The sequence below is a fragment of the Glandiceps talaboti genome, chromosome 10 (assembly GCF_964340395.1).
Source record: "Glandiceps talaboti chromosome 10, keGlaTala1.1, whole genome shotgun sequence".
Lineage (NCBI taxonomy): Eukaryota > Metazoa > Hemichordata > Enteropneusta > Spengelidae > Glandiceps > Glandiceps talaboti.
The window spans coordinates 15,770,254-15,786,685 of NC_135558.1; the positions used below are offsets into that span (position 1 = coordinate 15,770,254).

At 37.9% G+C, this 16,432-nt stretch overlaps 2 protein-coding genes across 3 annotated transcripts; both read right to left on the reverse strand.

The window, feature by feature from the left end:
- Nucleotides 1–644: 644 nt before the first annotated feature.
- LOC144440877 (cytochrome P450 4X1-like) lies at nucleotides 645–11,364 on the reverse strand. Its single transcript, XM_078130315.1, has 5 exons — nucleotides 11,343–11,364; nucleotides 4,517–4,637; nucleotides 2,886–3,596; nucleotides 1,979–2,278; nucleotides 645–1,589 (listed from the first exon to the last, which is right to left on the reverse strand). Exons 2-5 carry the CDS (start codon nucleotides 4,571–4,573, stop codon nucleotides 1,245–1,247), a joined length of 1,413 nt encoding a protein of 470 aa, XP_077986441.1. The 5' UTR covers nucleotides 4,574–4,637; nucleotides 11,343–11,364; the 3' UTR covers nucleotides 645–1,244.
- Nucleotides 10,005–16,074, reverse strand: LOC144440878 (uncharacterized). 2 transcript variants are annotated; one of them, XM_078130317.1, is made up of 5 exons: nucleotides 15,992–16,074; nucleotides 14,530–14,727; nucleotides 13,657–13,796; nucleotides 12,995–13,263; nucleotides 10,005–11,981 (listed from the first exon to the last, which is right to left on the reverse strand). In XM_078130317.1, exons 2-5 carry the CDS (start codon nucleotides 14,685–14,687, stop codon nucleotides 11,685–11,687), a joined length of 864 nt encoding a protein of 287 aa, XP_077986443.1. In that variant the 5' UTR covers nucleotides 14,688–14,727; nucleotides 15,992–16,074; the 3' UTR covers nucleotides 10,005–11,684. The 2 variants fall into 2 exon arrangements, with proteins under 2 accessions (XP_077986443.1, XP_077986442.1); XM_078130316.1 differs by lacking the exon at nucleotides 15,992–16,074 and adding an exon at nucleotides 15,816–15,864.
- Between the last annotated feature and the right edge of the window lie 358 nt (nucleotides 16,075–16,432).

Genomic DNA, 16,432 nt, shown 5'->3' on the forward strand with positions numbered 1-16,432 from the left:
CAACTGCCCCCGAAGGACAACTGCCCCCCGGACTACTGCCCCCGAACGAAAAAAAACAAACTAGTATTACAGATGTGTGGGTTTGTCATTCATTAAAAAGTCACCGTCGGCAACTTACCGCCGCAATTTGCGTACATTATACTCACTAAACACAAACACGAAGTCATTTTTTTACTGGAAAAGATTTATTTATTATCAGTTCAATACAAAATATACAGGTAACAACTGTAAATTGTGGGCTATTCCCCGAAGAAAATCTAGCACGTGGCGATTTTCAAAATCTTGCACTATTGCATGGATTCTGGCTGCAGAATCTTGATACTGTCGACGTTGTGGTTGCGCTGATTCACCGGCAATCAGTTGGTTGATGACGACGTTGTTAAGTGCCTGCTCACGTTTCAGAATATTGAGAAATCGCCATATATTTGGGTGATGAGAAGCAACGTTGGCTTGCATTCTGCCGACGGTGACTTTTTAATGAATGACAAACCCGTACATCTGTAATACTAGTTTTTTTTCGTTCGGGGGCAGTAGTCCGGGGGGCAGTTGTCCTTCAGGGGCAGTTGTCCGGGGGCAGTTGTCCTTCGGGGGCAATTGTCCGGGGGGCAGTTGTCCTTCGGGGGCAATTGTCCGGGGGCAGTTGTCCTAGAATCGGATGTTGGATGCAATGTCGTTACGTTTGCAAGAACATGTCAACGTTGGTGGCGCACTTCTATCTCGGCTACCTCACAGCTGTTTTACAGCAAATGGTAAATCATTTATGGTTTCTTCAAATGCTAGAATTTAACATGGCCGGTCAGATTTCAATTTACCAATGAATGTACCCGAACAATAGACATTAAAAGAATTGTTTGTTACTTTACTGGTTAAAAAATCTGCCAAAATAATTCATCCAAGAAAACACCACAGTATACAGTCATTTATAATATTACTAAATTATTAGCTTTAGATAAGAAATTATTTAGATATTTGCGAATGTCTTTTTAGCTCAAGTCTGTTGACCAAATATCACTGAAACCTATGTGTGTTCCAAACTGATCGAGTAATTCAAGATGAGCCACCAACGGTACGAAGTACAGATTATGAATTCTTTCTTTTTAGATCTTTTTTCGATATAAAATTATATATATTTCCCAATACAGACTGTTTATCAAATACAGATTGTTTATCTCCGCCAATACGACATTACTCATTCTGAGGACTGTACTTTTAAAGAAGAAGAAGATATCTTTTACTTAATTTCTTCACTTTCTCTTTCTCAAATTCAGTCGTATTTTACGTCTGGGATGTACAACAGCATGCACCCAGTCAACGACAAAGCTCAGAGTAGAGTTTTTCTTATTAGCCAGTTCCACAGTTTTGTACTTCAGAATTATCGCTAGCATTATTTTTATTTCTGACCACGCAATATGCTGACCAACACAAACACGACTTCCAGCTCCAAAAGGAATGAAGGTCTTCTCCCTCCTTTCCAGTGTCTTTTCTTGCTGCTGCTTCTTCTTCAAGAACCTTTCAGGGTCAAGGGTCATAGCATCTTTCCATACACTCTCTGAACGTTGTATTCCCCACGTGAAAACCATAATGTTGCTCTGCGAAAGACAAGAAAATAACGTATATGTAGTTAGTAGTGGTAATGCATATGTAAATCAGGCAACAAGACCATATATGGCAATGCTCTTCGTTATCATCTATTACAAAGAGATTCCGTCTCAACTGTCTCTTTTCTAAACCATTGCAGATACCGAGTTCGTGAATTCTGGACGTTTAATGAATAGAATATTATGTAAGGACAACGTGTGGAAACAAAAGTGATGACATATATGCAGATGAACACTGATTTTGCCAGGATCTCTCTGCAAAAAAAAGTCAACTTCACTTCTCATTTCGAAAGCATGTGCGTTGCAAAACTGAGTACTCAAGGTATCAAAATGTATATTAAAACTACTCCCACTTATCTATGTAATGTAATGAAACTTACATTTTCCGGTACACTGTACCCTCCCAAGTGTGCCTGGTCTGTGTTCTTTCGTATGATGTACGGTGCAATCGGGAAAAGGCGAAGTGTTTCTTTCATAAAACTCTCCAGTACTGGTAGTGGTGCAACAAACTCTGCAAGATGACTGCCATCAAGTTGGCCTGTGTCATCCATTTTGAATTTCATATCCAGCTCCGCCTGAATTTCTCTCTGTATGTCGTCATTAGTAGCAAGGATGTGAAGCATGATGGGAAGAGATGAAGCAGTCGTTTCCGTTCCAGCTAATAGAAGAAGTTTTACAGTCTGAAAAAACAAAGGATTGAAATATTAAAATCTAAATGTATTATTTCGAAAATCATTGGGAAAGGGAGTTGATTTATAAACTGATATCGGTTCTGTGTTATATATATATATATATATATATATATATATATATATATATATATATATATATATATATATATATATATGTATATATATGTATATATATATATATATGTATATATATGTATGTATATATATATATATATATATGTATATATATATATATATATATATATATATATATATATATATATATATATATATATATATATATATATGTAAAACATTAATGTGTTTGTATTATATTTTTATGATACATGAGGACATATTTTATCACTTTTTTCTTCAGCTTTTAACTCTCCAGAATAATTTCACACTTAACAGTGCCAGCAACTTCATCATCATCGTCATCATCATCACCATCACGATTTTCATCGTCGTCGTCATCATCATCATCATCATCATCATCATCATCATCATCATCATCATCATCATTACCAACATCATTTTCAAACCACCAACCAAGTTCCTCTGAGATAAACTGAACCCAACAACCAATCTCTGAAAGATATTTGTCTACACTTACCGCTTTGAGATTGTCTACATCATCCAAGACGCATCTAAGATTAGTTTGGTCATTTTCGAGGAAATTCTCCAAGTTCCTTGCTTCTTCCATCTTATCAATAATCATCTGTACAGCGTCGTCGATGGTTTCATTAGCAGATACAAATGTTGGACTGTCTTCATCCTGACTCTGCATAGCATACACATCATGCAGTACAAAGTTCATAGCGTTGAATAGTTTCACATGATCTCCATGGATACCGTTTAGGTCTAACCCAAAAACACACTTTGCTAACACATCGAGAGAAAATCTTTGCATTTCTTCAGTGATATCAACGGCAGTGTCATTCCTCAACTTTAAGACAACATCACGTGCACTGGCTGCGATTTCAGCTGATTTGCTCTCAATGACAGATTTCCTTAAAAGCGCCGCGATAGCCCTCCTGGCTGATGGGTTATTTTCATGACTTGAGAGAAAACTATCGCTTAATATAGACCGATTTACGTCATCAGAACCCTTGTCGAAGTGTTTGATCACATAGTTAGCCAATTTACTGTTACATACAACTACCCAAGAGCCAAACTGAAAGACGCCCTCTCTGTTGAAGTGGTGACTGTAATATTCTAGCTGCTTCAGTTTGTCGTCACCGCATAGCATCCATGCAGTTGACCGTGAGAATACGTTGGCCATGGGGACTCTCTTTTTGCAGTAACTTCTCTGTACTCCTTCGACCTAAGTAGTCAGTGAAAACAAAAGAAGGTTATCTTTCACATTTTTCAGCGAGGGCGTTAGCAGGCGCTGAAAATACTTGCGAATCAGTTGCGAATATTTTCTGCATGAACGATCGATCTTGTTGATCATTGATTTCGTCTCCACCAGCAGTGGCATGCTGTGTATAGTAGTAAGTGCATGACAGTTCCTTTGTCGATTTGTTTTACCCTTCTTTTCACCCATTGAGTATTAACAGAAACTAAAAGTTTCGATTGTACTGTTGGAAAATAGTTCGAAACGAAACAGTGTCGTTTTTTTGTATCCTCAGGCTTTTGGGAAGAAATAATGCTGAATGCTTTCTCAAATCAATGTGAATCCGAACACGTTTTTTGTCCCTATAATTATCCAGCCTTGCTTTGCAACTATAGCACAGGCCAAGGACAACAAGTGAATTTCTCTTCACTTTGATGTCCCTTATCATAAATGACCAAACGTTGCGAGAGTCTGAAGGTAATTGTCTAATTCACCGGATACCAAAAAAATGTGTACATTTCAGATAAAGAAATTAGTATCAGAATCATACATCTGATGAGGACTCCAAAAATCTATTTTAAAAAAATGTCTCTTCTGTTACTCTGTTCCTGACAAAATAACTTAATAAGAAATTAAAGTGCAATTATTAAAATTCAATATTTGGAAAGAAACTCGTTATTTTATCACTGGCTTTTCCATTTTCCACCTTATAGATACCATATACGGAAACAATTTGCTGTCAATCGCTCATGTCTCATCAGTGATTGGTTAACACCTTGTACACATCGTAAGCTTACCACGTGCATATCACGCATATCACGAATGACACAAAGAAAAGAAAATGAAAGTTTGCAAAGCATATACACAATAATTTTCTGCATAGTATATGGTATATATACAAAACTTACGATTGATGACAGAAGTCCCAATATGAAAATAATCACAGATCGAAAATAAGGTACCATGGTGACCAGGATTTCGCGATTTCGCTATGCTTTGGCTCTTCGGTGCAAGATAGAGGCTGGTCTACTGTGGGAAATGCAAAATAACAATTTGCAATGAATTATAGGAAACATTCCCTCAAAATACAACAACAACAACAACAACAACAACAACAACAACAACAACAATAATAATAATAATAATAATAATCACAACAACAACAACAACAGCGACGACGACGACGACGACGACGACGACGACGACGACACTAACAAATAGAAAGAGAAAGTGTAATCCAATCTAACATATGTAAATAAAGTCGCCGTGTAGAACTAAGATATTGCACGATTAAATTGGCTCTAAAAGAAATTTGTCACATGTCATGACATTAAAAAAGAAAGAACAGTCTTACTTGATCTGACCAAGTAATGGATAAGATCTTTGAGACGAAGATTTCTTTAGTACAGAATTTTCCGACAGAACAGAGTCGGAGAATACAGGATGTGAGGGGAAAGTCCCGAATTACAGCCACATTGTATTAGTCATGTGATTTTCAGCGAATTTTATTATCAAATTCCTGGAAAGGCCTTACAAAACAAAAGCGTTCGGTCTGCATGTCAGTTTAATATTACAAGATTTAGAATTTCTACGAAATTGTAATAAGTCCTGATTTTCGGCGAATTGTACAAATTGAAACGAAAGTATTCTGTATTCATGCCAGTTTACTTGTGAAGTTATGCAAATTTAGGACGCGACTACGTCTGCTCATGTCTGCATGAACGACTGATTCTGAAACAAGATGGCTTCCTTGAAAGTGGTAACGGAGACGGCAGTCGTTTCGTCCTACGAAGGTATTTACAAGGGGATACACGATACTATTATCCGCCAGATGTTCTCGGAGGCTCGTGGTCACATCACTGGAGGACGTTGGAATGAAGCGAAAGCGTTACTTCAACGGGCATTGCACACCGCATCCATCGGGGTTGAGGACATTAACACCATTACACAAATATTATCCGAAATTGAACTTTACCAAAACAGCGTGATTACGGATGGCATCGGGGTTATTCCCCAAGCTAGTTACGATTGGGGCCAGGGCTACAACGGTGAAGCGAGTTGCCTCGAGGAAAACGTCCACGCGTTTCCGCAAAGTATTTTCTTTATTTATTTGAACACCGATCTATCAACAGACGGTCCTTCACAACGATATATCTTTGTTGGTAGGAAAGTGCTGTCAAAACTGTGGATCGAAGGTGAAATAAACGAAATTCACTGCAGTCAAATTACCGCATGCATGATACTTGGGTCATACATCGACCAACGTGTAAGCGAATCGAGCGTGAAGGTGTTCTATCATCCATTCGAGCCGAAAGAGAAACTTGCAATATTCAGAAGAATAACCGAAGAGGCGAACAACTTGGTTGAATTAGTTTTCCCCTTTCCGCTCCTAAGAAGAGAAAACAAGTCAGAGCTCTGTACAGGACCGAAGGGCTGGGAGGTTGATGATGCATTCGTGGCTCAACTAGGTCATGGTGAAACACACCTACGGTCATACTGTACCGAGATCGTCGGTGAAATCTGTTCTGAAATTGCTTCTCCGCTGTTCTATGACCCCGGTTGTTCGACTGGACAGTTTCTGCAAAGCCTCAAGGACAGCTTTCCAAACTGCTTCACAATAGGGCAAGATCTCAGTGCACAGATGGTGAAGCTTGCTAAAGGTCGCGTTGACGAAGTTCACCTAGGCAACGCCTTACAACCGAAGGTTTTACCGGCTAGTATTGATGTCGTTTTTATAAGGTTCCTGAACTCTGAAGTAGTGAAGACAAGGGAAGCCGAAAGTATCCTACCAAAGCTTGTAGAATGTGTAAAGCCGGGCGGTTTTGTCATTATAATGGGACATACACCGGTATTGATAAACGCTTCTGTATTGAGACGCATGGGACTAAACATCAAAAGGTGTGTTGGGCACTCCTCGGATTCATCATCACTTTTTCAGTTCTACGTTTGTGAAAAATAACATTCAGAAACTGCTAACTCTCTATATCATTTTTTTGCATTGACAAAATCATCCTTTCATGTGTGTTCGAGGTTAATCGCAAGGGTTCGGAGACACGGATCTTTATGGCATGTTTATCAGTATTTACTTTTAAATTAATTTCGAGGTCAGATATTGCAATAACTTAACATTGTAATCATACAAATCACGAATTATATCAATCCTAGAACAACTTTTCAACACTTTACCTACCACGCTAATGTCTCTACTAAAAGGGAATTTATATTAAAGGAAGTTTTCTCATAATTATCAATTGCTTTTCTGTATGTATTTCTTCGCCCTATTCGACATCATTGAATTATAGTAAAATATTCAAAGAATAAATTTTCTCATGAAGTGTCTTGATCAAACAAAGCCCGGGAAAAATGTGAGGCCCAATTTCCCTCAAATATCTGGCAACATGGTTGGTAAACTCTTTACTCGTGCACATGGACAGTTCGTGACACCACGTCACGTCAGCTAGTAGCTACTAGATGTGATTGGGGTTATTTTCTGTTGTTTCTTACTTTTTTGTCAACTTACTTTTATCAGCTTCTGGATCACCATAGAGCAGTCAATTTTTTTATAGTCCTCGTATGAAGTAACACCTGAAAGGTATTTCAGCTAATTACAAAGGTTTGGACTATTTTTAATATATATCGAAAAGATTTCAGCCAGTGGTACGCTTACTCAACTGCAGACCTCAAACAGTGTCAAACTTTCAAAGTCATTAAATTTGAGGGACGAAAATACTGCATGGTCATGGAAATTTAAGATTTTTATTTATTTTGTTTTGATGTCACCTTTGAGTTCATGTGTGTTCAAAGAGTAATTACAGTTTGCTATTCATATGTGAAGACAGGGTTGATTTAGCCAACAGACAAAGCGGGGCAAGGTCAGCTCACTCACCAAACTGGCTAGATTTGACAACGTAAGTGTTGTGGGTGACACCTCTGTCACGGTGGTGGGACGTGAATGGGAGGCGTGCATGTCAAATATCCGAATCCTGAATTCTTTGAGTTGTAGATAGAGGAGAAATGAGTAATCTAACAAAATATGGAGAAGGCTTTTCTGCATTTAGTGTATTTGCATTGAGTTGCATATCTTGTATACCCCAGACAAACAACACATTGTTGAATTATGCGGTAAAGCCTATACTTGTCTGTGGGTGATAAAGTAACATGAATCTCGTGTCCCAAAAGAAGTGTCGACACACATGCAATACCCTGTACAAAATGTAACTAACAAAATTGGGGAATAATACATACTAAAGAAGATATAGATATATATTATTTTATTATAGTGACACAGTTTCACATACATCTATAAGTACATGTGTATACATGACAGCAAAATTCACTGTCGAATATCAAGAATCTCTCGTATAAAGTCCTGCAACTGATGACCGCACCTGGCATTAAAATCGCCACACAGAATACGGTAATCAAAGCATTCATTTCATACACGTGCAACTGCTGAGTTGGGTAATCGAAAAAGTCATTTCCAACATCTCCTCTTGGAGAACTTTGAGGTTGTAAATAACAACAACATACTGTAACAGCGTTATTAGAATATTTATCGGTTAGTTTTAAACCAAAGTATATCTTGTTGTCCAAAACAGAGATTTTGTACCTATTGAGGAGACGGCTATGAACAAGTATGCAGACGCCCCCGGAACCATGCAAGGCCCGTCTAGAAATAATAATCTTTCTGTTTTGACCAAAGAAAAGATAATTACTGAGTTCGAGAACTTCATTTTCGCGCAAAAATGTTTCACAAACACAAACGATATCTAAATTCAACTTCTTTATAACGAGTTCTTTGTAGTCTGGAGAGGAGTAAGTCTCCGTCCATCCATTCACATTCCAGCAGCCAATGTTTATACTCGACTGGTTTGCAATTGTCTGCTAATCTGACTCGTTTCTATCATCCTGTATTATTCGACCGTTTTACCACTTCACCTTATGGTCACCACCAATGACAAAAAGAAGAAGGGATTACATTTATGTGACGGACAGTGGGCTCTACGGTGTATAAAATAGTTGCCGCCGGGGTGATTAATCAAGTACGGACATGTTTCGATCAACCTCTTACAAAGACGGGTCCGAACTTTTCTTTTTGTTTGTGGAATTAATCATCTATCGCCTAGGTCACAACCTTCTGATTCATTTTCCCTTTTAATACGCCACTTTTCGGTAAAATCTGGTGTCTCATTACATTCAAATGAGTTAGTCACAGGGTGCTATGAAAAACATCCACAGTTGCCTCGCAAGCAATCGAGCGACCAAGATGAAATACCATGTACAAATATGTATACAATGCAAGAACCTAGAACAGGACTGCATAGTATTCATTTTCCCTTTGTTAATAGGAATGCTTTTTAAACCAATACAAGCTCGTTGCCCCAAGGAGTTGTCGAGTGCTGGCATGTTCAGTTCAACCCCCTACTAAGCTTTTCTGTTAAAAACTACTACGCTTTCTACGAAACTGGTGACTCAGTACCATGTGAGAGATTTCGCGTTTCCATGTAATTGGCATTACCAACATTTCAAATCACGCAGTGCACGCGTGATCAGAACTCTACAAAGTCATGCATTTCTCATGTTTCCTCAGGTACTCGACGCCTAAAAAATGTACCACCTCAGAAGACATCAGCGTGTCCAACTGAAAATGTAGTACATGTACGTTGTATTCTATCTGTTATTGGACCTCTGTAACAGCAAGAGGATTTTCTCACGATCACGATGATTTTCTAGTCCAACATATCTTCCATTGTTATGTCATTTTGTAATGGGCTCTAATCTAAAGTAAACGTACACCATGTTTTCCTGTCTATTCTAAGTTCATAATAGGAGTCCTGGTTATCGGCAATCTAAAATATCAGGACGAAATTATGCATACGAAAGTGTCTGCCATTGACTGAGCAAAGTGATAAGTGCTAAACTTATGGGGCCGAAGGGTCAATCTCCTTCACACCAGTAATCAACACACATGCATGTACAAGCGTACGTATATGCCACATACGCTTATGGGTCTTTTCGATTTTGTAGCTGTATAGCAAGAAATACCCCGGAGTATAAGACCTACCGTCTAGGTATCTTCGACGTCTAACCAGACAGAATGGATTTTGACCGATTTTCCTTCCTGTCTGTTTGATAATCTACCCGAATAACCTGACATAAAGACGAACTAACCACCCCACCCACACTCATGATGTCTTTTCACAATCTGTAGACAGAAAGAATTTGGGTCGCATTTTCTTTCTTTCTCTTTTGATACCCAAACAACCAGTAAGAACGAGAACCTGGGAATTCTGCTGGTAGTGAATTTATCCTTGGCTGAAACAGTATTTTCGATGTATCATTTATATTTCTGGTCGAGCTTTGTTTCGGTAAAGAGTACAATCAAACTCCGATATCTTTGCTTTAAAAGCGTGAATCCGGCCGCTTGGATACCAAACCTTTATTTGGAAATAAAAACAACAACTAAAGTTCCCAGTGGTAAAATTCTGAAAATTAACAAGAACATGATCCCATCGATGAGTTTGCATTTACGAAGCGATGCGACCTTGAACTCGATGAACTTACAAACGGTGATTAAGCACTTCATTAAATATACTTGCATGAACCCAGATGCACTGAACGAGTTATTTATCTGTGGATATATACACAATGCTATCACTAGTATGCACAGGTACGCACCTGTAATTAAGATGGGGGCAATGGCAGCCTACCACCCATCTCTATATCAATGTGCAGCGACGGCCGTGTGTGTCACCACATAGTGTGTGATATCCAGGACAGAAAGGGGCTTGCGCAAAGAGACTGCGATGCTAAGAAGCTAAAAGGTACTTCATAACCTTAAGTTTTATTATTATTATTATTATTATAACTTATTTACTTTCTATTCTTCAGCCCATGATATATCAGTAAATACAGGAGAGGAAATTAAGTTGTGCAGGAACAAAAGTCAGAACTGATACGACTGGTGCATGTGTCTGTCTCTTGCAGAGGATGATTCATATACATTATAATACAATTGTTGCATGTGTCTGTCTTTTGCAGGAGGGTGACGTGATTTATATACAGTTATACAATTGTTAATTGTGTCCGTCTCAGAGTGTGATTTATATACATTGTAATACAACTTGAAGTGTTGTGTGTGTCTATCTCTTTCAGAGGGTGGTTTACTAAACAAAGACTTCATGAAAGTCAGCACGCGTCCCTGACACAATTTTGACTGATACAGACACATGCAATAGTTGTATCTGTTCTGACGTTTGTTACTGTACAGTGGACTTTCTTTTGCTGTATTTGAACTTTCTTAAGTTGTTTGAATGTAGTGGGTAAATTGAGATGGTATTTATTAGCCTATATCATTTGGATTTCTCTGTTAACTTCACTTCTCTCGATTCAACGTTAACGGTAATTGTTGAATGCGGTGCGATGGTACATTCGACCAGTGACAATAACTTGGAGGCTTTTAAGGCGGTCTCAAGTGACGTTAACGAGTATTCATGCCAATGACGTTTGCATGAGGTTCTCTATAAAGTTCCCATCGACATGAATGTGTTCTTTACAAAGAGTTCCACCAACCTTGAGACGGCAGACAATGTACGGTTTTCGCGTGTAGTCGTTTGATATTATATCAGTCTATGCTATCGACCAAAACCAAACATGATAAAATATTGCATAACCAGACTTGAAATGTCTGCAAAAAAGATGCCCAATAAGGTAACAGCAGTAATTTAAACCTACCAGCAAAAAAACATGGACCCCATAAAACGTGTTTAAACAAGTGATGAGATCGCACTGATGCTAAATATGGAAAGCTTACATATCCTCACATGATCATATGTGTCACGTGACCCACGCATCCTCACATGACATGTCGATATTATGTATTCGCAGCTCAGGTTAACTTTACTTTTACAAGCTACCGATGAAAACGTCAATAACTTTGTAGTCATAGATCAGAAAATTAAGTTCAGATAAAAGAAATAGGTTGACTTGTAACTATTTTTAAAACTAGTTGTAAACCTATTTCACCCAGATAAAAGTTAGTATATGATACTTGAGTTAAGAAATACTACTTTTTTTTCAAGACCACAGCACGATTTCACCACTTTCAAATCTGCCCATGAAAGAACCGAACGTGTAGCGAGTAGGGCTTTCAGCTGCCGGCAAAACTTTATGGAAATTACGGCTGTTGAACAAAACTAGGTCGCCTTGGATTGGTTGCAGAGTCCATGTACGGACTCCGTCTATGATGTTTGGGTCATAAGGTCGAGACAAGTCAAAAGAACGAAGCTCCTCCAAGCCAGCGTCCCATTGTCTGTCGTATACTATTGTTTCTCCTCCTCCACTCGGTTGTGTCAGGTACAGATTCCACGACAACTGAAAGCACAAAGAAAAAGCTTGAACGTAAGCACATGATCACTCTGAATAAATAAGTTTAAATGTTTACATGGATGGTGAAAATATGCAGCTAACAATGATATATGTCACCTAGTACATTTTTGTCGTAAATGGTATGTTTTGTAAAATTCTAAATACAATTTTGTTAAACCTGCAGTTAAGACTTCTGAAAAATGGTTTTCTGACAGACCTCTAGAAAGTTGATAACATACATTGTTTCACTGCTAAGATATCACTATTGCGAGAACATGGGATTGAAACCCAGGCCTTTAAAGGCCCGGTTCACGATAGGATTGGAATGTGCGTGTGATGTGTGTGAAGAACAGTTGTCTTGGCAGATCTATAAAATGTTGGCCCAGAATAAAAGAAATTCCCATTTAACCCATGTGCTCCACTGATAAGATAAGACCACTGCAAGAACCTAGGATTGAACTCCCGAAAGCTCAATATGGAGTCATGGTGGGTGAATGGTTAGCTTGACCGGCCTAGAATCTACAGGTTGCAGGTTCGAGCTGGTGACAATGATATATGTCACTATTGCGAGACATATATCATTGTTCGAGCAGGTCGCTGCCTGCTGTTTGTTTCTGAGTGGCTTAAGTCCTTTGGGCAAGATTTGAACTACAACTGTGACTCAGTCAACACAGCTGTATAATTGGGGACCTAGTAGAATGTAGGTTGCAATGTGAAGGCTTTAATCCTATGCGCCTAAATGGCTGCAATGGATTGTATGCTCCCTAGGCAGTTGAGGAAGACTAAAGGGCCGTTGTGCCGTTCTGATCCGAGACAGGGGTAATAATTGTTAAGCGCTTTGAACACGGCGTGGGAACGCGCTATAAGAACCCAACATTATAATTATCAATACTACAATAGGAAATTGCAAGAAAGACAAATATGTAGTTGATATGATAAAGTACGAAAAGATAAACTAAGTTTTGGTTCATTTTATGTTTAGATTTTATGACGTTTCGGCCGAATTAACCGTGTCATACCTGACTTCTGACGTCAGCAATCATCCAACCCTGTCCAGCATGGAATGGCGCGAAATCAAAGTGAGTTTCAATTCCATTGTTCGCCCATCTCACCAATCCAACAAAGTATTTTCGGCCGTCTGGTTCAGCTGCCAAGCTGACTTCGTTACCATGGTTACACTTACGTAGCATGCTCAGGTACCGTTCAAAGACATCAAAAGCACTGATAGAGAATGATTGTTGGATGATCTTATTGACAGCCCTGGCTTCCACAAAGTATTTCTCTTTATCTACATATTTTAAAATAAAATAAAGAAATTAATATCCATTATAAACTTTCACATCCATCCGGGGTTTTTTGACCAGTCTTTTCAATGCAATCATTGTTGCTCAGTGTTGAATACAAACGGCTGTGATCAGTAAACTTTCAGGAATTTTATTAGTGGTGAATAATCAAAACTGGTTTAGAAAGTGTGTACGGTCGCCACCAAGGGGGATTGTTGTTTTGCGTCGACGTTGAACACTACTGTTGCAGCAAAGTGGAAATATGATTTTACGACGGTGGGGTGCAATGCAAAATTGACAATTTGACGATGACGATAACCGACAACTTAAACATAAATTTCATTCCAGTATATGGAATTTTTGGGTTATCATTTCCATTATACGTTTGTCCTTCTTACCTTCCACTGCGAATTCACTCTGTGACATTCCAATCCGTCGAACTACGTTTGTATCTTTCTCAGTATCTTCATTTGACAGACGTTGGCTAGGTACAATACTGATTTCACCACTTTTGACACTCTCCGTTACAACTTTAAACCTATAGTAGAAATAAAATCACAATCAAAATACAATTTGAGATTTCATTTTAAAAAAAGTATCTTTAAATTGGGCTTAGTTCCTTTACTTCCAAGGAAAAGGGTAAAAATTGTAATTTCATTGATTGGACAAACATTGCAGGGCAACTAGCCTTTAAATCAATTTTTAAAATGAAAAAAATATCCGTTTTTGATACCCCCAGATAGGTATGTGGAGTGAAATTGCTAGTGTCATATTAACAGCCACAATTCGTCCTGTATAACAAAACCATGTCATAATCACCTGACTATAGATCGACGAAAGCTTATCAACACTGCTAATACAAGTATATCTCATCGTCTGGCTCAACAAAAATCTTAATAACATGATATGTTGCTAAATTTGGAGGTTTTTTTATGTCTTCGCAGTTTGTTACATTGTAAATGGTTTGGCAAGGAACTGCTAACATAATGGTATTTTTTACGAATAAAACGTTGCAATTTTAGTGAAAGATGCTATTGTTCGTATTCTGTCGAGGCAAACAAAGAAATGTAGCAATGTTAGTAAGATTTTTATCGAACCAGAAAATGATCATGAATTGTAGCAATGTTGGTAAAAAAAATTATTGAGTCAGACGATAAAATGTAGCAATGTTGATAATACTTTATCAAGTCAGACGACACCCTTTTTCAGGTTGCATGATTTTATGCATACATATAAAGGAAGAAAACCATGACAGAATAAACCACACTTACTTGCTACATTTCAGCAGGCCATCAACGAGACGTTCACATTCTTCTTTGCTGGCAAATGATTTGATGCGAATGGCGGGAAAATCATTATTAAGTAAACCTTGCAGAGTACATTCCGACAATTCCTTTTCCTCCACAATATCCCACTTTTTGGCAGCCATGAATGAAACAGTTCGTTTTAGTTTAGTTGTGGTGTACAGTCTATGCATAAATAAGAATAAAAATTGACAACATTACATAAAAAAGTATAAAATAGTCAGCAGCTAGAATACACAATTTCAAGTGTATATGCATTAAATTCCTATATTATACCAACAAAAGTTCAGTTTCTTCACAGCCAACTTAGTCAAGGTTTGAATGTATCACATCTACAATTTTTTCAACTTTTAACTCTGTAATTTTTACCATACGAGAAGAATCCTTCATTTAAAAAAAAATATTTAATTCAAAAAGTTCGATCAACATGTCAGATGATTGCAAAACTCCACGATGCAGTGTTGTGTTTGAATTCATATAGAGAACTGTAGTGAATTCCTCTTCCATAAAAAAAAAAACAAGACAGTCGTATGCACAGCTTTTGTACAATATAAAATGTATAAAAGTGTGTATGCTTCGATGCTCTGTGCCTCTGTTATTGTTAGTCTGGAGTTGAAATTAGTCTATCTTTATGCCAAAAACATTTTCATGTCCCATGGTTGAAACGCCAAGGTAACCTAGATTCCACTGTAATTATCCACTTGCGACATTCAATTATCAAATCTTTATGATTAGCCAGTATTGTAGTAGAAGGTAAACTGCATACGAGACGATGTACTAGTATGTTGTGTAACTGGAACCATAGACTTTATTTATCAAATGGCCGGGGCTAGCAGTTGTCTTATATGCCCACAGCTCGACGGTCAAAAGCCAAGTCCTGAATCTGCAACGCTATGGTCGTTACAATAATTAAATCACAATAAGTCACGAATATGAGAAGAGCTTTTAAGATAACAATAGGTCATACATAATTATGAGCATCATTGTTGTGAATCAAAGGACACTAAACTCTAACTTGAATGACATATACGATATTAGTGTGCCTATTGTCTTGACATCCATGTGAGCCATATTCATATCTCTAAACAAGTGTTTGGCGACATGTATAAACAGTGCCATGATTGAACCCAAACACAGTAATTACACAATTGTCACATTCCTGTCTCTATCATTCAAAATGGCGTCGTGCCGAATATAAGCCTTATTTTGTGACTGTTCTGTCCACCATTCGCCACAAATTGGTTTCCACTTACCGTAAGCATCTAGGTGGCAGTATCAAAATGAAAGCTTTAGTCATTAAGGCTGTCATATAATTAATTAAGACAATTTTGTTGAAAGTATTGTCTAAAACTTCCCACTGCGGCAGAGGACGTGAACTAGATTGAACTGGTACAACTTAAATAATACAATGAAACTAGATCGTTCCTACCTTAGCGAGAGCCTCTCGTCCTTGCGATTCCACTACGTGGACAAAAAACATCGAATCGAAAGAAGTTTATTTAATGATCCTCTTTCTTTCTGAGAATTAATAAGGTTACAGAAACGGGGCTTTCCCTATGTAATTAGATTCTGAATAACAGCTATGCGTGTATCCAGCCTGCACTTACACTAAAGTAATTGTTCAACTCCTTGTTCTCACGAAACACCCATGAACGTGTTACAGTATGATATGACCTAAATTGAAAGAGAAAGAGCCACATTTTCCGTCGTGCATAGGTCAGCTGTGTAGTTATTCAGACGTTTTCTAAACATTGAGAACCACCCCGATTAGGTGTCTACCATATACAAGTTTCAAATTTACTCAGGTATGTAACACACTGTATCTTCATTCAACCCTTCTTATAATTATGAACTTTTTTTCTGATAATTC